Source organism: Elephantulus edwardii, unplaced genomic scaffold (genome assembly GCF_000299155.1).
Source record: "Elephantulus edwardii isolate Elephantulus edwardi_28Jun2011 unplaced genomic scaffold, EleEdw1.0 scaffold00266, whole genome shotgun sequence".
NCBI classification, from domain to species: Eukaryota; Metazoa; Chordata; class Mammalia; order Macroscelidea; family Macroscelididae; genus Elephantulus; species Elephantulus edwardii.
Genome location: NW_006400016.1, coordinates 3,172,675 through 3,189,793, shown reverse-complemented (window position 1 = coordinate 3,189,793; position 17,119 = coordinate 3,172,675). Strand labels below are relative to the sequence as shown.

At 47.8% G+C, this 17,119-nt stretch overlaps 1 protein-coding gene across 1 annotated transcript in view; it reads right to left on the bottom strand.

Moving 5' to 3' along the window:
- Window positions 1-17,119, bottom strand: part of RYR1 (ryanodine receptor 1 (skeletal)) — a 199,386-nt gene that overhangs the window by 114,371 nt on the left and 67,896 nt on the right. The window contains exons 46-63 of the mRNA XM_006899740.1: window positions 15,769-15,889; window positions 15,501-15,670; window positions 12,792-13,012; window positions 12,604-12,694; window positions 11,584-11,724; window positions 11,119-11,282; window positions 10,952-11,030; window positions 8,328-8,417; window positions 7,806-7,946; window positions 7,518-7,592; window positions 7,357-7,432; window positions 6,903-7,026; window positions 6,068-6,183; window positions 3,997-4,064; window positions 3,783-3,904; window positions 3,304-3,353; window positions 2,700-2,760; window positions 2,325-2,563 (exon numbers count right to left, since the gene is read on the bottom strand). Of these exons, the coding sequence (XP_006899802.1) occupies window positions 2,325-2,563; window positions 2,700-2,760; window positions 3,304-3,353; window positions 3,783-3,904; window positions 3,997-4,064; window positions 6,068-6,183; window positions 6,903-7,026; window positions 7,357-7,432; window positions 7,518-7,592; window positions 7,806-7,946; window positions 8,328-8,417; window positions 10,952-11,030; window positions 11,119-11,282; window positions 11,584-11,724; window positions 12,604-12,694; window positions 12,792-13,012; window positions 15,501-15,670; window positions 15,769-15,889 (2,149 nt within the window). The remainder of the gene's footprint in view (window positions 1-2,324; window positions 2,564-2,699; window positions 2,761-3,303; window positions 3,354-3,782; window positions 3,905-3,996; window positions 4,065-6,067; window positions 6,184-6,902; window positions 7,027-7,356; window positions 7,433-7,517; window positions 7,593-7,805; window positions 7,947-8,327; window positions 8,418-10,951; window positions 11,031-11,118; window positions 11,283-11,583; window positions 11,725-12,603; window positions 12,695-12,791; window positions 13,013-15,500; window positions 15,671-15,768; window positions 15,890-17,119) is intronic.

The following is a 17,119-nucleotide window of genomic DNA, read 5'->3' as shown; positions in this document are numbered from 1 at the left end:
TTGCAGAGGAGTCATGGATTTGTCTCCTTGATGAAAGTGCTGGATGTCCTCTCCAGAAGGAATGCAAGCAAGCATGCAGTCCTATCTATGGTTGTAAGCTATTCTTAGACCGTTCTGCTGAAAGCCAGGTGAACAGCCTCATCAACCCCAAGATGCCAAAAAGAGTGCATGGTGCAGTGCTTGATTCAAAAGAGACTTCAGAGCCATGGTGACTAGATGCAATGGGAATCTTGACTTAGATTGTGAGCTGGAAAAAAAATATAAAGACATTTTGGGGATAATGACAGAAATAAAAATATGGTTAAATTAGCTGCAATCGTGATGTTATGGAGGTCCAGTATTCAAAGATGAGGGATCATGGTGTGTGCTCTCAAAAGTTCTGCAAAAGAGATTATATAAATGCATTCACTCATAAATTGCAATGTCAACCTAACAGAGCTTCCATTCTTGGCCAGTGTCTCTCAAGATACAGCCATCATCTGTATGTCAGTGGGAACTGGCATGCTACTACAATGCTGAACAGGTTTTAGTGGCGCTTTCATACCAGCTTTCACACACTAGGAAGAAAGGCCTGGAGATTTACTTCTCAAAATAAGGCAATGGAAGCTCTATGGATCATGTTGGGGCACACTCACCTTGGCAGCTAACAACATTATTATAAGCTGAATCTCAACTGACCTGCGTCACCACATGAATTGAAGTGCTCTTTCTTTCCTTTTCCTCCCTCGGCACAGGTTAGACCATGGATGTCACAGTGAGCTTACTTGGACCATGTGGATAAAGGCAGTATTTCAGGGATGGCAGAGCCCACAATAGAGGGAATTTGAACTTATTAAAAAACAACTGGAGCAACATGTCAACAGAGAATTTCCAGATGTGCAGGCTGAGTTTAGAAGAGGTTGTGGTACCAGGGATATTATAGCTAATGTTAAATGTATCTTGGCAGAGAGCAGAGAATACCAGAGGAATGTCTGTCTGTGCTTCATTGACTATGCAAAGACATTTGACTGTGTGGATCACAACAAGCTGTGGCTGACTCTGATAAAAATGGGAATCCCAGAACATTTGATTGTGCTTATGTGAAACCTATACTTGGACCAGGAGGCAGTCATCAGAACAGAGAAAGGAAACACTGTACAGTTCAAAATCGGGAATGGGGTACCCCATACCTTTTCAATCTGTATGCAGAACAGATCATCCAGGATTCTGGGCTGTATGAGGAGGAATGTGGCAGCAAGATTGGAGGAATATTCATCAACAACCTGTGTTATGCAGATGACACAACCCTGCTTGCTGAAATTGAGGACCTGAAGCACTTGCTGCAGAAGGTCAAGGACTGCAGCCTTTAATATGGATTGAAGCTCAAAATCAAGAAAACAAAGATTCTTGCCACTAGACCAATTTGCAGCATCATTATGGATGGTGAAGAGATTGAGACTGTTAACAGCTTTAGTTTGCTTGGCTCCACAATCAACACTCTTGGCACCAGCAGCCAGAAATCAAGAAATGAATTGCATTGGGAAAGTCAACTGTCAGGGACCTCTCCAGAGTACTGAAGAGCAACGACGTCAGGCTGGAAACTAAGGTGCACCTGATCTGGACTATAGTCTTCTCAATTGTGCGCTATGCGTCAGAGAGCTGGACAGTTACTAGGGGTGATATAGAATGAGAATTGATGCCTTTGAGTTGTGGTGCTGGAGAACAGTGTTGAATCTACCGTGGACTGCAAGGAGAACAAACAGGTTTGTCCTTGAGAGGGTGAAATCGGGCTGCCCCTTGGAGGCAAGTATTCTGAGGCTTTGTCTGACATACTTTGGGCATGTTGTAAGGAGGGATCAGTCCTTGGAGAGGGAAATCATGCTTGGGAGGATGGAGGGACAGTGCAAGAGAGGAAAACCCTCGATGAGATGAATTGATTCAGTTGTGGGGGTATTAGGAGTAGGTGTGTCAGACACAGTGTGATTGGCACAGGACAGAGCAGGGTTTAGGGCTCTTGTACAAAGGGTCGCTATGAGTCACAAGTGACTTGATGGCACATAACAACAACAACAACAACAAGAAGTGGTTCATAATCCTCTTCTAAGAGAAAGAAGTAAACTACTATCTTTAAGCTACCATGATTTAAAGTCTTTTAAAACTGCTGGACTTACACTCACTCATTCTGTTATCTGTGAATGTACCAAATGCAGTTTGCTTGAAGAAATCAATCCATACCCTCAAGTGCCTAAAGCTTCTATCAGGCAAGTGGGCAAGAGTGGTGTGGGGGAACTGACCCCTTGCATTATCCCACTTCATCCCCACACTTTGGGGTCAAAAGCCCTTACGTATGACGTCATCCCCGAACTGGTGCTGGGCGATGTGCTGGAAGAGGGTGGTGAGAACGGGCAGCAGCGCCACCGTAGTGTAGGTAAGGTTCTGGCCCACACCCTTCACCTGCGTCCGAGCCTGGGACACCTTGCCCAGCCGCAGGTTCTCGACCATTTTCTCAATGTCCTCTGAAGCACTCTCGAAGAAGGAGCGGAGGCCAGCTTTCACTATCTCAGGACCTGATTTCATGACTGTCCTAGGGAATTGGTGGAAGGAACCTCAGTCCCAGAACTCGAGACTACATGTTTCAGAGAGTCAAGAAGCACAGGGGCTGAGGTGGGGGAGTGGGGAGTGTAATGAGGTGGGAGGGGTACTGAGACCCTGAGCCTGACCTGGCATCCAGGGAGCGCGCCAGGATGTGCAGACAGTTGACCACAGCTGGGGCATCAGTTCCTGGAGAGGGGACAGGGGAGGGTGAAGGAAGGGCCAGGAGACAGTCTCCCTCTACATCTACCCACCCTTTCTGCCTTACTGCAGAAAGACATGCTACGAGCACCCTGACTGGTTTCTGGGCTCTTTAACCCTCTGCCTGTGTCTCATCCATCCCAGTGTTGACCCCTCACCGTGCATTTCCTCTACCTCTGTTTCCCTGTCCTTGACCAGTGCCTCCCTGCTCCTAACCTTGGCCTGACTCCTTTGCCTATGCTTCCCATGGCCCCCCTCCCACCCTTATCCCAATGTCTGTACCCCCCACATACTGAGCACCAGCTTCCCCCCAACACCACTCTCTGGGTCATCACTGCTTGGCAATGACTATGCTCCCTCACTGGTCTGGGGGCTGCACAAGGGAGGACAGGACTCCAGAATTGCCTGGACCAATGAACATTGTCTGAATTAAAGGCCTGAACCTGGGGACCATTTCTATGTGGTGGAGTTGGTGAGGAGAGGAAGGGAAAGATGATGAGGGAGAAGTGCTCCGGGAGCAGGGACACTTACCGAAGAGAGAGACTCGGTGACGGACAAGAGCTGCAAGTTTGCAGAACAGGCTGAAGAGAGAGAAAAGGGCAACAGGGGCGAGGAGGCCAAGGAGACAAGGACAGAGGGGATACAGTTAAAGGAGTCAAGGTTAGCAAAGATGAGGAGACAGAGACTGCAGGAGGAAGAAAATCGATTAACACAGGAAGGCAGGCCAGAGAGGGGTACAAGCTGGAAAGCAGCACATGATAAGTGGGGTTAAGTGGGTTTCTCAAAAGTGACCAACTCAGTTTGCCGAGACCTTTTTGGTTTTAGCACTAAAGGTCCTCAATACCTGGAAAACCTCTCATCAGTCTGAAAACCGGGAGGTTGGTCACCCTCGTCCTTCAGTCAGTTTTGTGGCATAAGTCAGCAGTGCCAGCCTCCAGGATGTAACTCCTGAGATTCTGGGTTCAGGTAGGGGTCAAGGGAGCTGGGTCAGAGGTTACAGAGCATCCCACCTGGTGATCATTTCCTTCTCCTTGTTGGAGGCATGGCCACCACTGCCCAGCAACTTGGCCGGCGTGGACAGGAAATACAGACAGTGGTTGGTGAAGTACTGGTTAATCAAAGGGAGCAGAATCTGGTGGGGGGACGAGACAGGGGGATTGGGTGAAGAGTGGGGAGAGCCACTTCCAGCCCAAACCCTCTTCAGCGGCCAAGCCTACCTCTTACCTTGGCAAAGAATTTAATCTCTTGTTCATGCGGGGACTTTTCCACGCGTCCACTACTGACCACAGCCTCTGGGAGGGAAGGACAAAGAGGGATTATGGGGAGTTCAGGGTGGGGGGACTCGAGATGTCCTGACGGGAAGAGACTCTGGGGGCAGAGTTAGGCAAGGATGACTGATACATTCTTGGTATGAAGTCATCTCTATTGGTTTTTAAATAAACCTCTCTCGCCTACTGCTTATCTGCTTCCCCTAAACCACTGATGAAATCGTTCTTGAGGCTGAAAGTGGGAAAAGAGGACCAAGGAGGAAGTGAAGCCATGGAGCAGACCCCTCTCACTCATCACAAACACTTTTCTTATAGAACAAATTAATGAAAGAACAAGGAAACAAGACGCTGAGCAGACAAATTAGTTTTCAAATGAAGTCAACTTCACACATAATAGTAATAATTGTTGCTGTTGTTGATTGCCTTCGAGTCGAGCACGTCTCATAGCGACCCTGTGGCCACAAGGCCTGAGGCCCCTACACAACTATCGACATTTATCAAAGTTCATAGAGGTTCCGGAGGCACATGGAAGTGGATAATGATAGTAAATTAATGCTATCTAAATAATCATGTTGTTGTTGTCTAGTACTGTGAGTTGAACCCACTCATAGCCGACCCTCCAGAGGTTTTATGAGGCAGTAAATCACACAGGAGGTGAATGCCCATCTTTGTCCTGTGGAGCAACTGATGGGCTCAAGCTGCGTGCCTTTGGATTAGCGGCACAGCTCCTTGCCCCTAGACCACCACAGCTCTTGAAAGAATCATACTGGCTTCCAATGACTAGATGTCCTTATGTCTGTGGCACTGTGGGAAAGCCTCCACTCACCATTGAGTCTAGTTTTCCCTTCTCCATTGTAAGATGAAGAAACAGGTGAAATAACTCACCTCAACCAGCTCAGCAAATAAATGACAGGACGGCATCTGGCCATGGTAACAGTATGCCCATACCACAGAGAGCAAAATCAAGTTTCAGAGACGGAAGGAAACTGTCAAGAGACCCAGCGTGGGGGCTTTGAAGTGAATTCTATGTATCAGAAGAATCCTGCTTTGTCATTCACTTGAAGGGGACTGTGGAATGCTCTCAACAGAATGTCAGATGGAGGCTAAGATCTCCAGGGAAAATCAGAAGGGCTTATAGAGGCCCCAGTTGTGATTCTTAGTGGTATATAAGGGGCATCCAGCAGTCTTAACCTTTTAACTCATTGCCACTGAATTGGAATTGACTCATAGATGACCCTACAGTGGCTTCTGAGGCTGTAAATCACATGGGAGGTGACTGCCATCTCTGTCCTTTGGACAGTGGGCAGATTGGAACCTCCAGAGTGGCACCTCCAGGTTAGCAGTGCAACTGCCTACAGACTGAGCCACCTGAGCTCCCTGAACTTTCTACCAGATCCAGACTTGGCCAATTCTCTTCTTTGCTCCCCAACAACTTGTTCCCAGACACAGTCAGAGTCCCTTAGTTCTCTGCTCAGGACCTTCTTTTGTCCTCATTTCATTCAGGGTTAAAAAGCAGTCCTCTCCATGACCCACAAAGCTGTATAGGCTCTGCTCTTCAGCTCTCTGGCCTCCTGCCCCTTGGCTCTGACCCTCAGTCACTTTGCTTCAGCAGCAGGGGCCTCCCAGGCTTTGCACTGGCTGGTCTTCTGCCTGGAATGATCTTGCCTGATGGTCACACTGACCCCTCTCTCACTTCCTCTCTCTCTGAGCTTAGATGATGCCACATTCTTCCACCTTCCCACACTTCCTTCCCCTCTAACTCAACTTAATCTTGTTCTTCTTCCCACAAACACTAACCATCTTCTAACACACTAAATGATTCAATGATTTATGATATCAAGATCTTGGTCCCTGTGAATGCTGAATGGTCAACATCTAGAACAGCACCTGCACCAAGCAGATGTTCAGTAAATACAGGATGAAGGGAGGAGACAAGGAAAGGGGGAGGAAGAAATGTAGGCTCTGGGTTTCCAGGTGAATCTCTGCAGGTTCTATGCAGATTGTAACGGGGGTGGAAGTCCTCGTACCCAGGTGAGCAATGAACTCTTGGGAAATGTCCATCCAACGCAGTAACTGCTGCAGGAAGCCAAAGGCGAACCGCTTCTCAATGGATGACGTGTCCAGCTCCATATCCTTTAGGCCTCTGCATGGAGAGGGGTCATCAAAGACTCAGGCCCTGCCCACTTTTCTGCCTCTCTAAGGCTCCACCTCTAACATTTCTCTCTTCCCCTCTCCCATCCAGCCCTGCCTAGACCTCTCAGGCCGGACCTCTTATCCTCTTCAGCCCCACCTCGTCTGGCCAGGATACACCCCCCTTATCCTTGTTAGCTTCACCTCCGATCAGGTCACACCCCTCAATCGTCACCTCCCCGGAACAGGCCTCAACCTCTCTTCTTCTATTTTTTAAATTTTTTTTTAGAAAAAACAGTTATCAGTTCTTTAATGCATCAAGGGTAAATACAGAGTAAAGACCCAACAGTTTTGCTTTAGGTTTGTTTCAGTATTAAAAATGAGAGGTTTCCTCCTCTCCATTTTGCAGGCCCCGATCTACACTCTGCAGCTTCTCAGACAACTCTTAGTAGACATGAGTTCAATCTCTCTTCTTGTCCTCGTATCCTTTTACCCTCTTTGGCCAGCCTCGGCTGATCGGAACCCGCCTCTTATTCTCTTCAGCCCGGCCTCCACGAGCCAGACTACCTTTTATCTTCAGGCCCGCTGCACAGGCCACTCACCTCTTAGCCTCTACAGTCCGGCATCCTAAGCCAGGCCACACCCCTTATCCTCTCAGCCCCGCCTCCACTGACTTGCCCCTCCACACGGGTGTCCCGCCCCTCCCACGTCCCCCACTCTGCGCCTGCGTGCCTGGTGACCGCGTAGCCATTCATCTGCAGGAACTTCAACAGCTCCTGGGCCTTTTCCCGATCTCGCGCCTTCTCCTTCGCAGTGAGCGTGTCGTAGGGGACTAGCAGGGGGTGGGTCCCTCCGCCTACACAACAAAAAAGCAGAAATCAGGGCACTGGGGAGATCCTAGGGCACTCTCCCTGAAGGGGTCCCCTGCAGTGGTGCTCAGTTATAGTAATTAAAGACAAGCAGAACCAAAACAGTGCTTTTTGCATATTAGCTCATCACATCTTCATGGCAATCCTAAATTGCTAAGAGCTACTATTATCCCTGTTGTACAGAGAAACTGAAGTTCAAGGAGGGGAAGGTTCAGTCACCCGGTGTGGCCGCGGCCCTAACCTAGACCCTCAAGACTGGACCCTATGTCAAGGGAACTGAGCAGGGGCGGTCTGTGTCCAGGCGCGGGTCCCCTCACCCTTGGCCTCCAGCTCCTGCTTCTTCTTGCGCCCCCATGTGTTGTGGTAATTCTCTGCCAGCTGTTCTGCCATTGCCTAGGAGAAGATGTGGGGAGTCAAGGACCAGGCAGGAAAGAGATTCCTCCCCCATGTCCTTCAAATAAAGGGTCAGGGACGTTACCTGCAGCTCACGGGACAGGGTAACTCCACAAAGATCAGGGGGTTGGGGATTGTAGCCCTCTCGCGGGTCATAGGTCTGCGAGAACACGAAGGAGATGGGGGGGCTCCATGGGCTAGCAAGAAGCCCAGGACAGCCCCTCCTCCAGGCTCAAACCACTCCAGCCTCTCCAGTACCCTTCTCTAGGCCCCACCATACTCCCACCTCCCCTTCCTCGAGGCTCCCCTCCCCCCTGGGCCCCACCCTTCCGATTCTCCACTCCCACCACCCTCCACCTAGGCCCTGCTCCACCTGGGCAGTCTGAGAGATCTTCCGGGTCTTTTTCTTCTCTGTCTTCTCTTCCTCACCCTCCCTGGCCTTCTCTATCGTCCATTCCCAGGCAATCATGGCCTTCAAGGACTCTTTGATGGGCCAGCGGTAAATCTCTTTGTCCTGGAGCAAGGAGAGAGGTTATTAATGAATGAGGAAGGGAGGGTGCAAAGGGCCTCCCACTCAGCTTCAGTGGGAAGAGGAAAGCTCTTACCACCCACCCAGGAAGTGTTCCAGCCAGGATTCTTACCTGCTTGGTAAGGCAGCCTCCTAAACAAACTCTAATTATTCCATTTCACACTTGGGAAAACTGAAGCTTACTTAAGTTTGGGGTACCAGAGGGGTGGCAAGCAAATTTAAAAGAAGGCAATGCCCATGAGTGGGGGATCCTAGCCCACAAAGCCACCTAGATCCAGCCCTGTGAAGCAGTGCCACTCCTCTGTGAAACCCAACATCTGGGAGTTCATTTGGGACTCCCAACACAGAGTCTTGAGGTTTAATCACCTTCTCTGAAAAGGTCTTGTAGGGCCTCAGCATGTGGTGGGTCTTCAGTTCTTCATCTATGTTCTCCCCATAGGACCAGTTGTTCTGGATCTGGAGCGGAAGGGGGTGGAGTGAGTGGAGGCAGTGAAGGGGGTAGCTAGCAAGGAGTGGAGTAGGGTAGGACAAGGGGGCACTGTTTGAGGGCTTTTAGAATGCTGAGGGTCTCAGAACAATTTGTTGTTGTTGTTAGGTGCCCTCAAGTCCAAACCATAGTGACCCTATGACCACTTGTCCTATCCTGTGCCATCCTCATACTTCCTGATACACTAGAGCCTATTGCAGCAGTCACTGCGTCAATCCATTTGATTGCCTTCCTCTCCTTTGCTGACCTTCTGCCTTTCCAAGTATGATGTGCTTCTCCTAGCAACATTCATAAATTATGTGAGATGAAACTTTATCATCTTTGCCTCCAAGGAGCACTCTGGCTGAACTTTCTCCAAGATATCTTTCTTTGTTCTTTTGGTTGTCCATGGGATGTTCAACATCGCACCTCAATGGCATCAATTCTTCTGTCATCCTTACTCATTGTCCAGCTCTCAGACACATAGCAAATGATCAGAAAGACCATGGCCTAAGTCAGATTCACCGTCGTCCTCAAACTGATATCATCGTTCCTTAGGGTGGGAGTAAAAAGAGGGAGTCTGTAAAGGATCTACCCTGAGTCAGAATACCAGAAGAATATTTATATTTTATTGACCATGCAAAGTCATTGAGCTATGTGGATCATAACAAGTTATGGCTAACATTGAGAAGAATGGGAATTCCAGAGCACTTGATTGTTTTCATGTGAAACCTATACCTAGACCAGGAGGTTGTTGTAAGAATAGAGCAGGGAACACTACATGATTTAAAATTAAGAAGGGAGTGCATCAAGGTTGTATTCGCTCTCCTGTATGTTGAGCAAATTATTCAAGAAGCTGGAATCTATGAAGAAGAATGTGGCATCAGAATAGGAGGAAAACTCATCAATAACCTGCATTATGCAGATGATACAACCTTGCTTGGTGAAAGTGAGGAGGACTTGAAACACTGTTGCAGAGGAATACAGTGTTCAATATGGATTGCATCTCAATGTCAAGAAAACAAAAATTCTTACCACTGGACCAAGAGGCAACATCATGATGTTGTTGTTGTTGTTATGTGCCATCGAGTCATTTCCGACTCATAGCGACCCTATGCACAACAGCTCTAAACCCTGCTCTATCCTGCGCCAACCGCACCGCCTCTGACACACCCATCCCGATTACCCCAGTCACCGAATCAATCCATCTCATAGAGGGTCTTCCCCTCCTGCGCTGTCCCTCCACCCTCCCAAGCATGATGTCCCTCTCCAAGGACCCGTCCCTCCTGGCAACATGTCCAAAGTATGTCAGATGAAGCCCCAGAATCCTTGCCTCCAAGGAGCAGCTTGGTTTAATCCTCTCCAAGATGGATCTGTTTGTTTTCCTGGCAGTCCAGGGTACATTCAGTACCCTTCTCCAGCACCACAGCTCAAAAGCATCCACTCTCCTTCTGTCCTCCCTAGTCATTGTCCAACTCTCTGATGCATAACAAGCGATTGCAAATACCATGACCTGTATCAGGCGCACCTTAGTCTCCAGAGAGACACTGTTGCTCCTGAGTACGTTTGAGAGGTCCCTAACGGCAGACTTTCCCATCGCGATACGCTTTTTGATTTCCTGACTGCTGGTACCAAGAGTGTTAACTGTGGAGCCGAGCAAAGTGAAGCTGTGAACACTCTCAATCTCTTCATCATCCATCCTGACGCTGCCAATTGGTCCGGTGGCGAGAATCTTTGTCTTCTTGACGTTGAGCCTTAGTCCATACTGAAGGCTGCAGTCCTTGACCCTTCGCAGCAAGTGTATGAGGTCCTCCTCAGTTTCAGCAAGCAAGGTTGTGTCATCTGCATAACGGAGATTGTTGATAGATCTTCCACCAATCCTGATGCCACAATTTTCCTCATAGAGCCCAGCCTCTCGGATAATCTGCTCTGCATACATGTTGAAAAGGTATGGAGACAGGATGCATCCCTGGCGTACACCCTTCCCTATTTTGAACCATGCAGTGTTACCCTGCTCTGTTCTGACTACTGCCTCTTGGTCCAAATATAGGTTTCGTATTAGCACAGTTAAATGTTCTGGGGCTCCCATTCTTCTCAGAGTCAGCCGCAGTCTCCCCTGGAGGCGTGGGTTCGGGTCCCACTCCTGACACGCCAACATCATGATAGATGGAGAAAAGATTGAAACTGTGAACAACTTCATCTTACTTAGATCCACACTTTAACACCCTTGGTACCAGCAGTCAGGAAATCAGGAGATGCACTGCATTGGGAAGGTCTGTAATTAAGGATCTATCCAAATTATTAAGGATCAATGATGTGTCAGTTTGAGGACTAAGATACATCTGATTCAGGCCATGGTCTTTCTGATCACTTGTTATACATCAAGAGCAATTTTAGGGGTCTCAAGAAAACTGGGGCTCTTGAGGAAAGTTGTGGTCCCAGGGAAATCTGGGTTTCAGAAAAGGCTTGTGTCTAGGGGCAAGCTGCAGGCCTGGGAAGGCCAGTGAGGATGCCTGATTCCCACCTTGTCAAAGGCCCACTTCTCGTGTGTGTATTCTGCATATTTGTTGATGAATGAGTCCAGCTTCTCTGGGATGATCACACTGTGAGGGTGGGAAGAAGAAAATCATTAAAGATGCTGGAGCCAGCCAGCCCCTCCACAGTCTTCCTTTCTAGGCTCCCAGGGCTCACTTGAGGGTCTCCACAGGCCGGGGGTCAAAGTTGCCTTCAGCATCTACTGTGGCTTTTTTCTCAGCCTTGGATGAGTACGAGGCATCCACGTAGTCAGGGGGCAAGGCCCCTGCAATGGCACACAGACAAGGCATGGCCATTCGGTACAGCTCCTGGTCATACTTCTGCAGATGGGAAGAGGGTGGTCACTATAGGCTGAGCTGTGCCTTCAAGCCCTGGAGCCTCAGGTTCTTGAATTTATACCTTTCAGCCATTAAACCTCTTCTTTAAATCCCAAAACCTGAATTACAGACCCCCTCTTGTAACCCAAACCCATTTGGACCCTTAAACCACCTCCGCATTATTGCTTTCTAAGCTTTGTTCCATGAACTCTCAAATTTAGAGGTTTCAGTCTGACCCCAACCTTGTACCCCAAATCCTTCACATAGGGGCTTTTTTTGGGGGGACCCCATATGAGAGTCAGACCTTATGGGCCAAGGAATCAAAGATGCCCCAGAAGAGTTTCCGAGTGAGGTGTAGCTCCTCCTCCGAGGTGACCCCAAAGTTGGCCCAACCAGTGGGAAGACAGTAGTACTTCCAGCAACGCTCATAGTGGTTCGTGAGAAGCTGAGCAGGAGCAAGAAGGGGGACACACAAGTGAAGGGTATAAATATATGAAGTCCAGGAAGGATCAGGGGTGCTAATGCTTAAATTGTACGTTAATATGGAAAGAAATAACTACCTATTGAAGGATGATGCTGGACTATTTATTATGGACACTGAACATTCTGGTTCCGAGTCAGGGTGGGCCCTACACTAGCGTGGCAGCTGTCTAGTCTTATGTCACTCCCATAAACATGACAGTAATTAATCCCTGGGTGCAAAAGGACATATGAATGGAAGGAGTTGCTCTCATGCAAATAAGTGTGCCAGCTCAAACATAAGCAGTACCTTATGCAAACAGTAATTGGGAAGAGCCCTCATCATCCAAGAGACAAATTTGAAACAGGCTGATTTGATGTATTATGCAAAAAAGTGAAGATATTCAAGCAGGGGTATTCCTTATGCAAAGTAGCATGCAAACGAACAAATAATAGGAGGAGCAGTATGCAAATATTCAGAATATCTGCATAAGTAAAATGCATCCTATTTACTTAAATAAATGCACTCATTTGAATAGTGAAAGTTATGTGGTCTGGGCACAGGAATAAGCCTGCTAATTAGGGAAAATGGTGTGCACCATGCAAATATATGCTAAGTGAGGTGGGAACTGGCTCCCTGGTAGGCAAATTAAACGCTAATTAGAGAGGAGTAGAGGCACAGCATATGCAAAATGAACTTGCTGGGAATCCTAGCATGCAAATGAGAATGCTAATCAGATTTCTTCTAGGAGCGGGTGCCCTCCCATTGGCAGGTTGGTGGATTATGTTGAAATGAGCCCCTGTCCTTGGAGAGCTGAGCAAAGTGGTGTGGGTGGGTCATGGACATGTGGATGCGAGCCTTTACCTTAAGCGGCATCTTGGCGAACTCATTGAGGATGGGCACATCGAACACTAGCCGTCGCAGCAGGTGCTGCAGCATGGACGGGCGGATGTACCTGCCGAGGGATGCAGGGGTGGGGGGACAGCGGGATCAGGCCTCAGGGACTACTCCCCCATCCACCCCACACAAACACTCCCTGGGGTCTGCCGCACCTGCAAAGTGCCATGAGGCAGTCCTCGATGACATCGCGCTGTGCCTTGGTAAGCGAGCGGCCGCGGGACAAGCGGTACACCGTGTGAAGCATGGAGTCCACCATGATGGCCCTGTGCTCGGTTCCCGCAAAGAGAGGCGCACATTTGGTGATGAGTGGCAGCACGGCCAGGCAAAGGTAGCGGTTTAGCGCCAGCGCCATCTCGGTGGTGCTGAAAGTGGCCTGAGGCGTGGACAGGGCAGGCCCTTAGGTGCACTCTGGGCACACTCCCGAAGGCTGTCCTGGCCCTTGCCCTGGACACCTCCGGCTAGAAGACTCAGACTCTTATTTTCCCCAAAACCCTGCTCCTTTGAGTTATTAATTCTCCATCATCACACACACACAAGCCCAGAAACAAATTCCCACTTCTCTGTTATTAGTGTTATGGACTAAATTGTGTGATTCATAGGTGTAAGAAATTCTAGCCTCTATGCCTGTAGTCCCACCGTGGAGGCTTGTGTATAGCTGGGATACTTGAGGCTATGCTCCTGGTATTACAGACGCCTACAGGGTCACCCAGAGCGGACAGCTTTCAGTGGAGCTTCCAGATTAAGACTAGGAAGCAGGACTATCCCTCCACTTGTGAAATAACAGGCCATTATGAATAAATAATAGCAGAACATGATGTGATCTAGTGTCAAAGATGAGGCCCAAAGAGTAGAAGTCACTAGAATAGCTAAACCCACATTCCTGTCAAGTCTGGGTTTACTTTTGTAGGAGTTCCCAGCTGAAGGTTAGAACATAGTGGTGGGACTGCTCTGCTGGAGTCATGTAAACTGTAATCACAAACACACAAACATTTAAAAAAGGAAGTGCAGCCAGAGTGTTCCTGAGAAGCAAGGGCAGTAAGTTTTCTTCTCACATACTTAGGGCATGTCATCAGGAAGGGCCAGTTCTGGGAGAAAGACATCATGCCTGCATTTCCTATAATCTGGTGCTTATAGCTTCAAGTTCCAGCTTCTCTTTTCCTAGTTAATGGCAAACAGTTGTTCCTCTCATTTTATGAAAAATCTCAACCAGATTCACTCCAGCAACTTTCCCATTCCTCGACCTCATTTGTCAGTGGCTCGTGTAAAGAACTATCTATGTAAGAACCATCAATATCCCAATATATTCTACATCATACTTTGCCAAGTAGGGACAGGAAGGTCTTAAAAGCTTAAAAATGAATGGCTCCTGAAGGTCAACCTCTATAACCCTAAAACTATAAGAACTATTTAGTATCTGGTCTAAAAGAGATCACAGTAGAAGATGGTGGACAGAATAGGAGAAAATGTAGAACAAAACTCAAAATCATAAAAATAGCCAGGTTTGCTGGTCTGATAGAAACTGGTGGAACACCCGAGACACCGGTCCTCAGCCACACTTTGAGCTTGGAACTCACTCCTATCTTGACTTCAGCCACACAATAGACAGGATGAACAAGATGAACAATGATGACACCGGGAAGGTACTCATGCCAGGGAGTCAGAACTGACTCATAACTGATCCCTCAGGGAGTTCTTCAGATACTTTAAATCACATGGAAAGAGTCTGCCCATATTTCTCTCTCAGAGCAGCTGCTGGATTTGAACTGTCTGCCTTTGGGTTGGAAGCACAACTCCTTACTCACTAGATCATCATAATTTCCACTCACTTTTATACATACAAGATCAAAACATCAGCATTTGCCCAAAATACAGAAAGGGATAGGCTAGAAGGATGACTGAAAATGAGACCCAAAAGGAGGAAGTAGGGGAAATGCTGTTATTATAATCAGCATCATAAAGTGAAATGTGTATGAATTGAGTCAATTGTCTATGTAAACTTTCACTCAAATCACAATGAAAGGTAAAAACAAAGAAAAATACAACATTTTTTTACACTCCCAGGCTCTTTCATGCCCTCTCCAGGTAGACTCCTACACTAACCACCACTACTTTTTGCTGGGAAAAGTAGTGCGTCAGTGAAGGAGAGGAGGATCCTCATTGAAATAAATCGACACAGTGAGTGCAACAGCTGAAGCATGCAGACGTGGACTGTGAATACGGTGCAGGATTGGACAGGGTTTCCATCGACTGTGCATAAAGTCATGATGAGACAAATTTGACTTGAAAGCACCTAACAAGAAAACTTCACAGAAATTGCTTGTCAAAGTCATCAGTGACCCTTGGCTTGCTAGACCAGTTCTCAGTCCTCATAGTACCTGTTCTGTCCCTATCTGTTATCTTAATAGTTGTTGGTATGCACAGGTCATCCGTTGTATGCCCGTGGTGCTAACCTATTGTTGAGAATAATTATTTCTTAGACCCTGAGGACTTGGAAACTCCTGCTGTTGTTATGCTGTCAAGTTGGAACTGACTCTCCAGTAGGTTTTCAGAGGCTGTAAATCACATGAGAAGCAACTGTCCATCTTTCTTCCACAGAGCAGCTATGGGTTTGAGCCATATTTCTTTGGATTGGCACTTAGCTACCAGAACTCCCTCCCCGTCTCCTAGAACCCCATTTTTCTTTTCTATCTTGATGTGGGGACTGACTCCTAGAACCCCATTTTTCTTTTCTATCTTGATGTGGGGACTGAGAGGATATCATATGTACAAGCGCATAGACTTAGCCAAGTGCTACTGCTGTGATTCTGTACTTCCCAGGGCGGAGGCAGGGGCATGACCAGGCTGTGTGCAAGGCTGCTTACCGTGTCCAGTGAGGCGGCTGCCCTCATGTCAGGCAGAAACCCCACATCCAGCACATGCAGCAAGAAGTCCTGGTTTTCAATACCATACACACGGTCCAGGAAGAGAACCATGGATGCCTTGTGGTCCGGCACAAAGGAGGCTGACATCTTTGGCTGTACCAGAGCTCCATCTGTGGGCAGGGAGATGGGGTGATCAGGGATGCTCCCCCCTAAAACTCACCCACTCCTCCCTGGCACCACCCCATAACTGAGCCCTGTCCCTCTGCACCTTTGCCCAGGGCGGGGATTTGCAGCGGAAGACTGATGATGCCCACAAGGTCGTCTAGAGGCACGAGGGAACGCAGGATGGCACGGATCCGCAGGGCCTCACCCTTACCGGCTTGGATTAGCTGGAGGGGGTGGGTAGGCATGTCATTGGGTGTCCCCCAGATGGTCACTGCTGCACTGTCTATCTCTTCTCACTATAATGAGGTTACAGAAAGCTACTTCTTGTGTTGCTAACCCCAGAACTCCAGTGCTGGGCCCCATACTGGGTGACATTAACAGCTGGGGAGGAAATCTGAGCAAGACAAGGAGAGGAAATTTGGCTTCTGTCCTCCAACTTGTGCACGTCAGCACACCATCCTTGGAAAGAATCTTTCTAACAGAGAATGCTTGTAACACACTAGGACTTCAGAGGCTGTTGTTGTTTGTGAAAGTAGTTTTCAGTCTCTAATGATAACTGATTGAACACCTTACTTAATCATTTATTGCTCTCTGAAAAAAAATATCTAACTTGGAAGTTCTGCATTTGTTGAACCAGCACTTTCTTTTCCCAATGTTGAAGACGTAAAAGACAACAAAGTCTAAGACTCTTTTTTGAGTTTCTTATCTGGTGGCCTAGTGGTAAAGAATTGCTCTCACAAACCAAAGGTATGAGGTTCAAATCCACCAGCTAGAGTTAGAGAGTCCATTCTCATTTAAATTGATGAAGCAGGCTGACAGCTCTGAAAGGGATCACAGCAAGGAGCCCTGGATAGACTATGAGGAACAAAACTAAAAATAATCGAAATGGCCAGCTTACTAGTTTAATAAAGACTGGTGAAATCTTTCTACATCCCCTTACATTGGTACTAATCCTTATTCGCCCTTTGAGTACAGAACTGAACTCATCATGTGACTCAACTTTCAGCCAAACAATAGACTGTAAGGTGAATAACATCAGACAGGTAGTCACGCCTTAGAATAATCCACTGTACAACATCAAAAGGACATCACTTGTCCCAGGATAAAGCTCAGAAAGTAGGAAGGGGCAAGATAGAAGAAGAATGAAAATGAGAACCACAGAGAGGAAGTGGGAAGATTGCTGATACAATGTGGGGATTATAATTAATGTCAAAGCAAAATGTGTATGAATGGTTGAATGGAATATCAGCCTGCTCTTCAAACTTCCACTTACACCACAAAGAAAAGTGAAAATAAATCAACTGGAGAGAGCAAGGGGATGCTGAAGCTTGCTACCAACCTAAATCTATTCATTCCTCCTCTACAGACAGTTGCTTTTTTCTTTCCAAATCCTGGCTCAGACATCCCTCCTCCAGGAAGCCCTTCCTGACGTCCCCTCGTCCGTGCCCACCCCT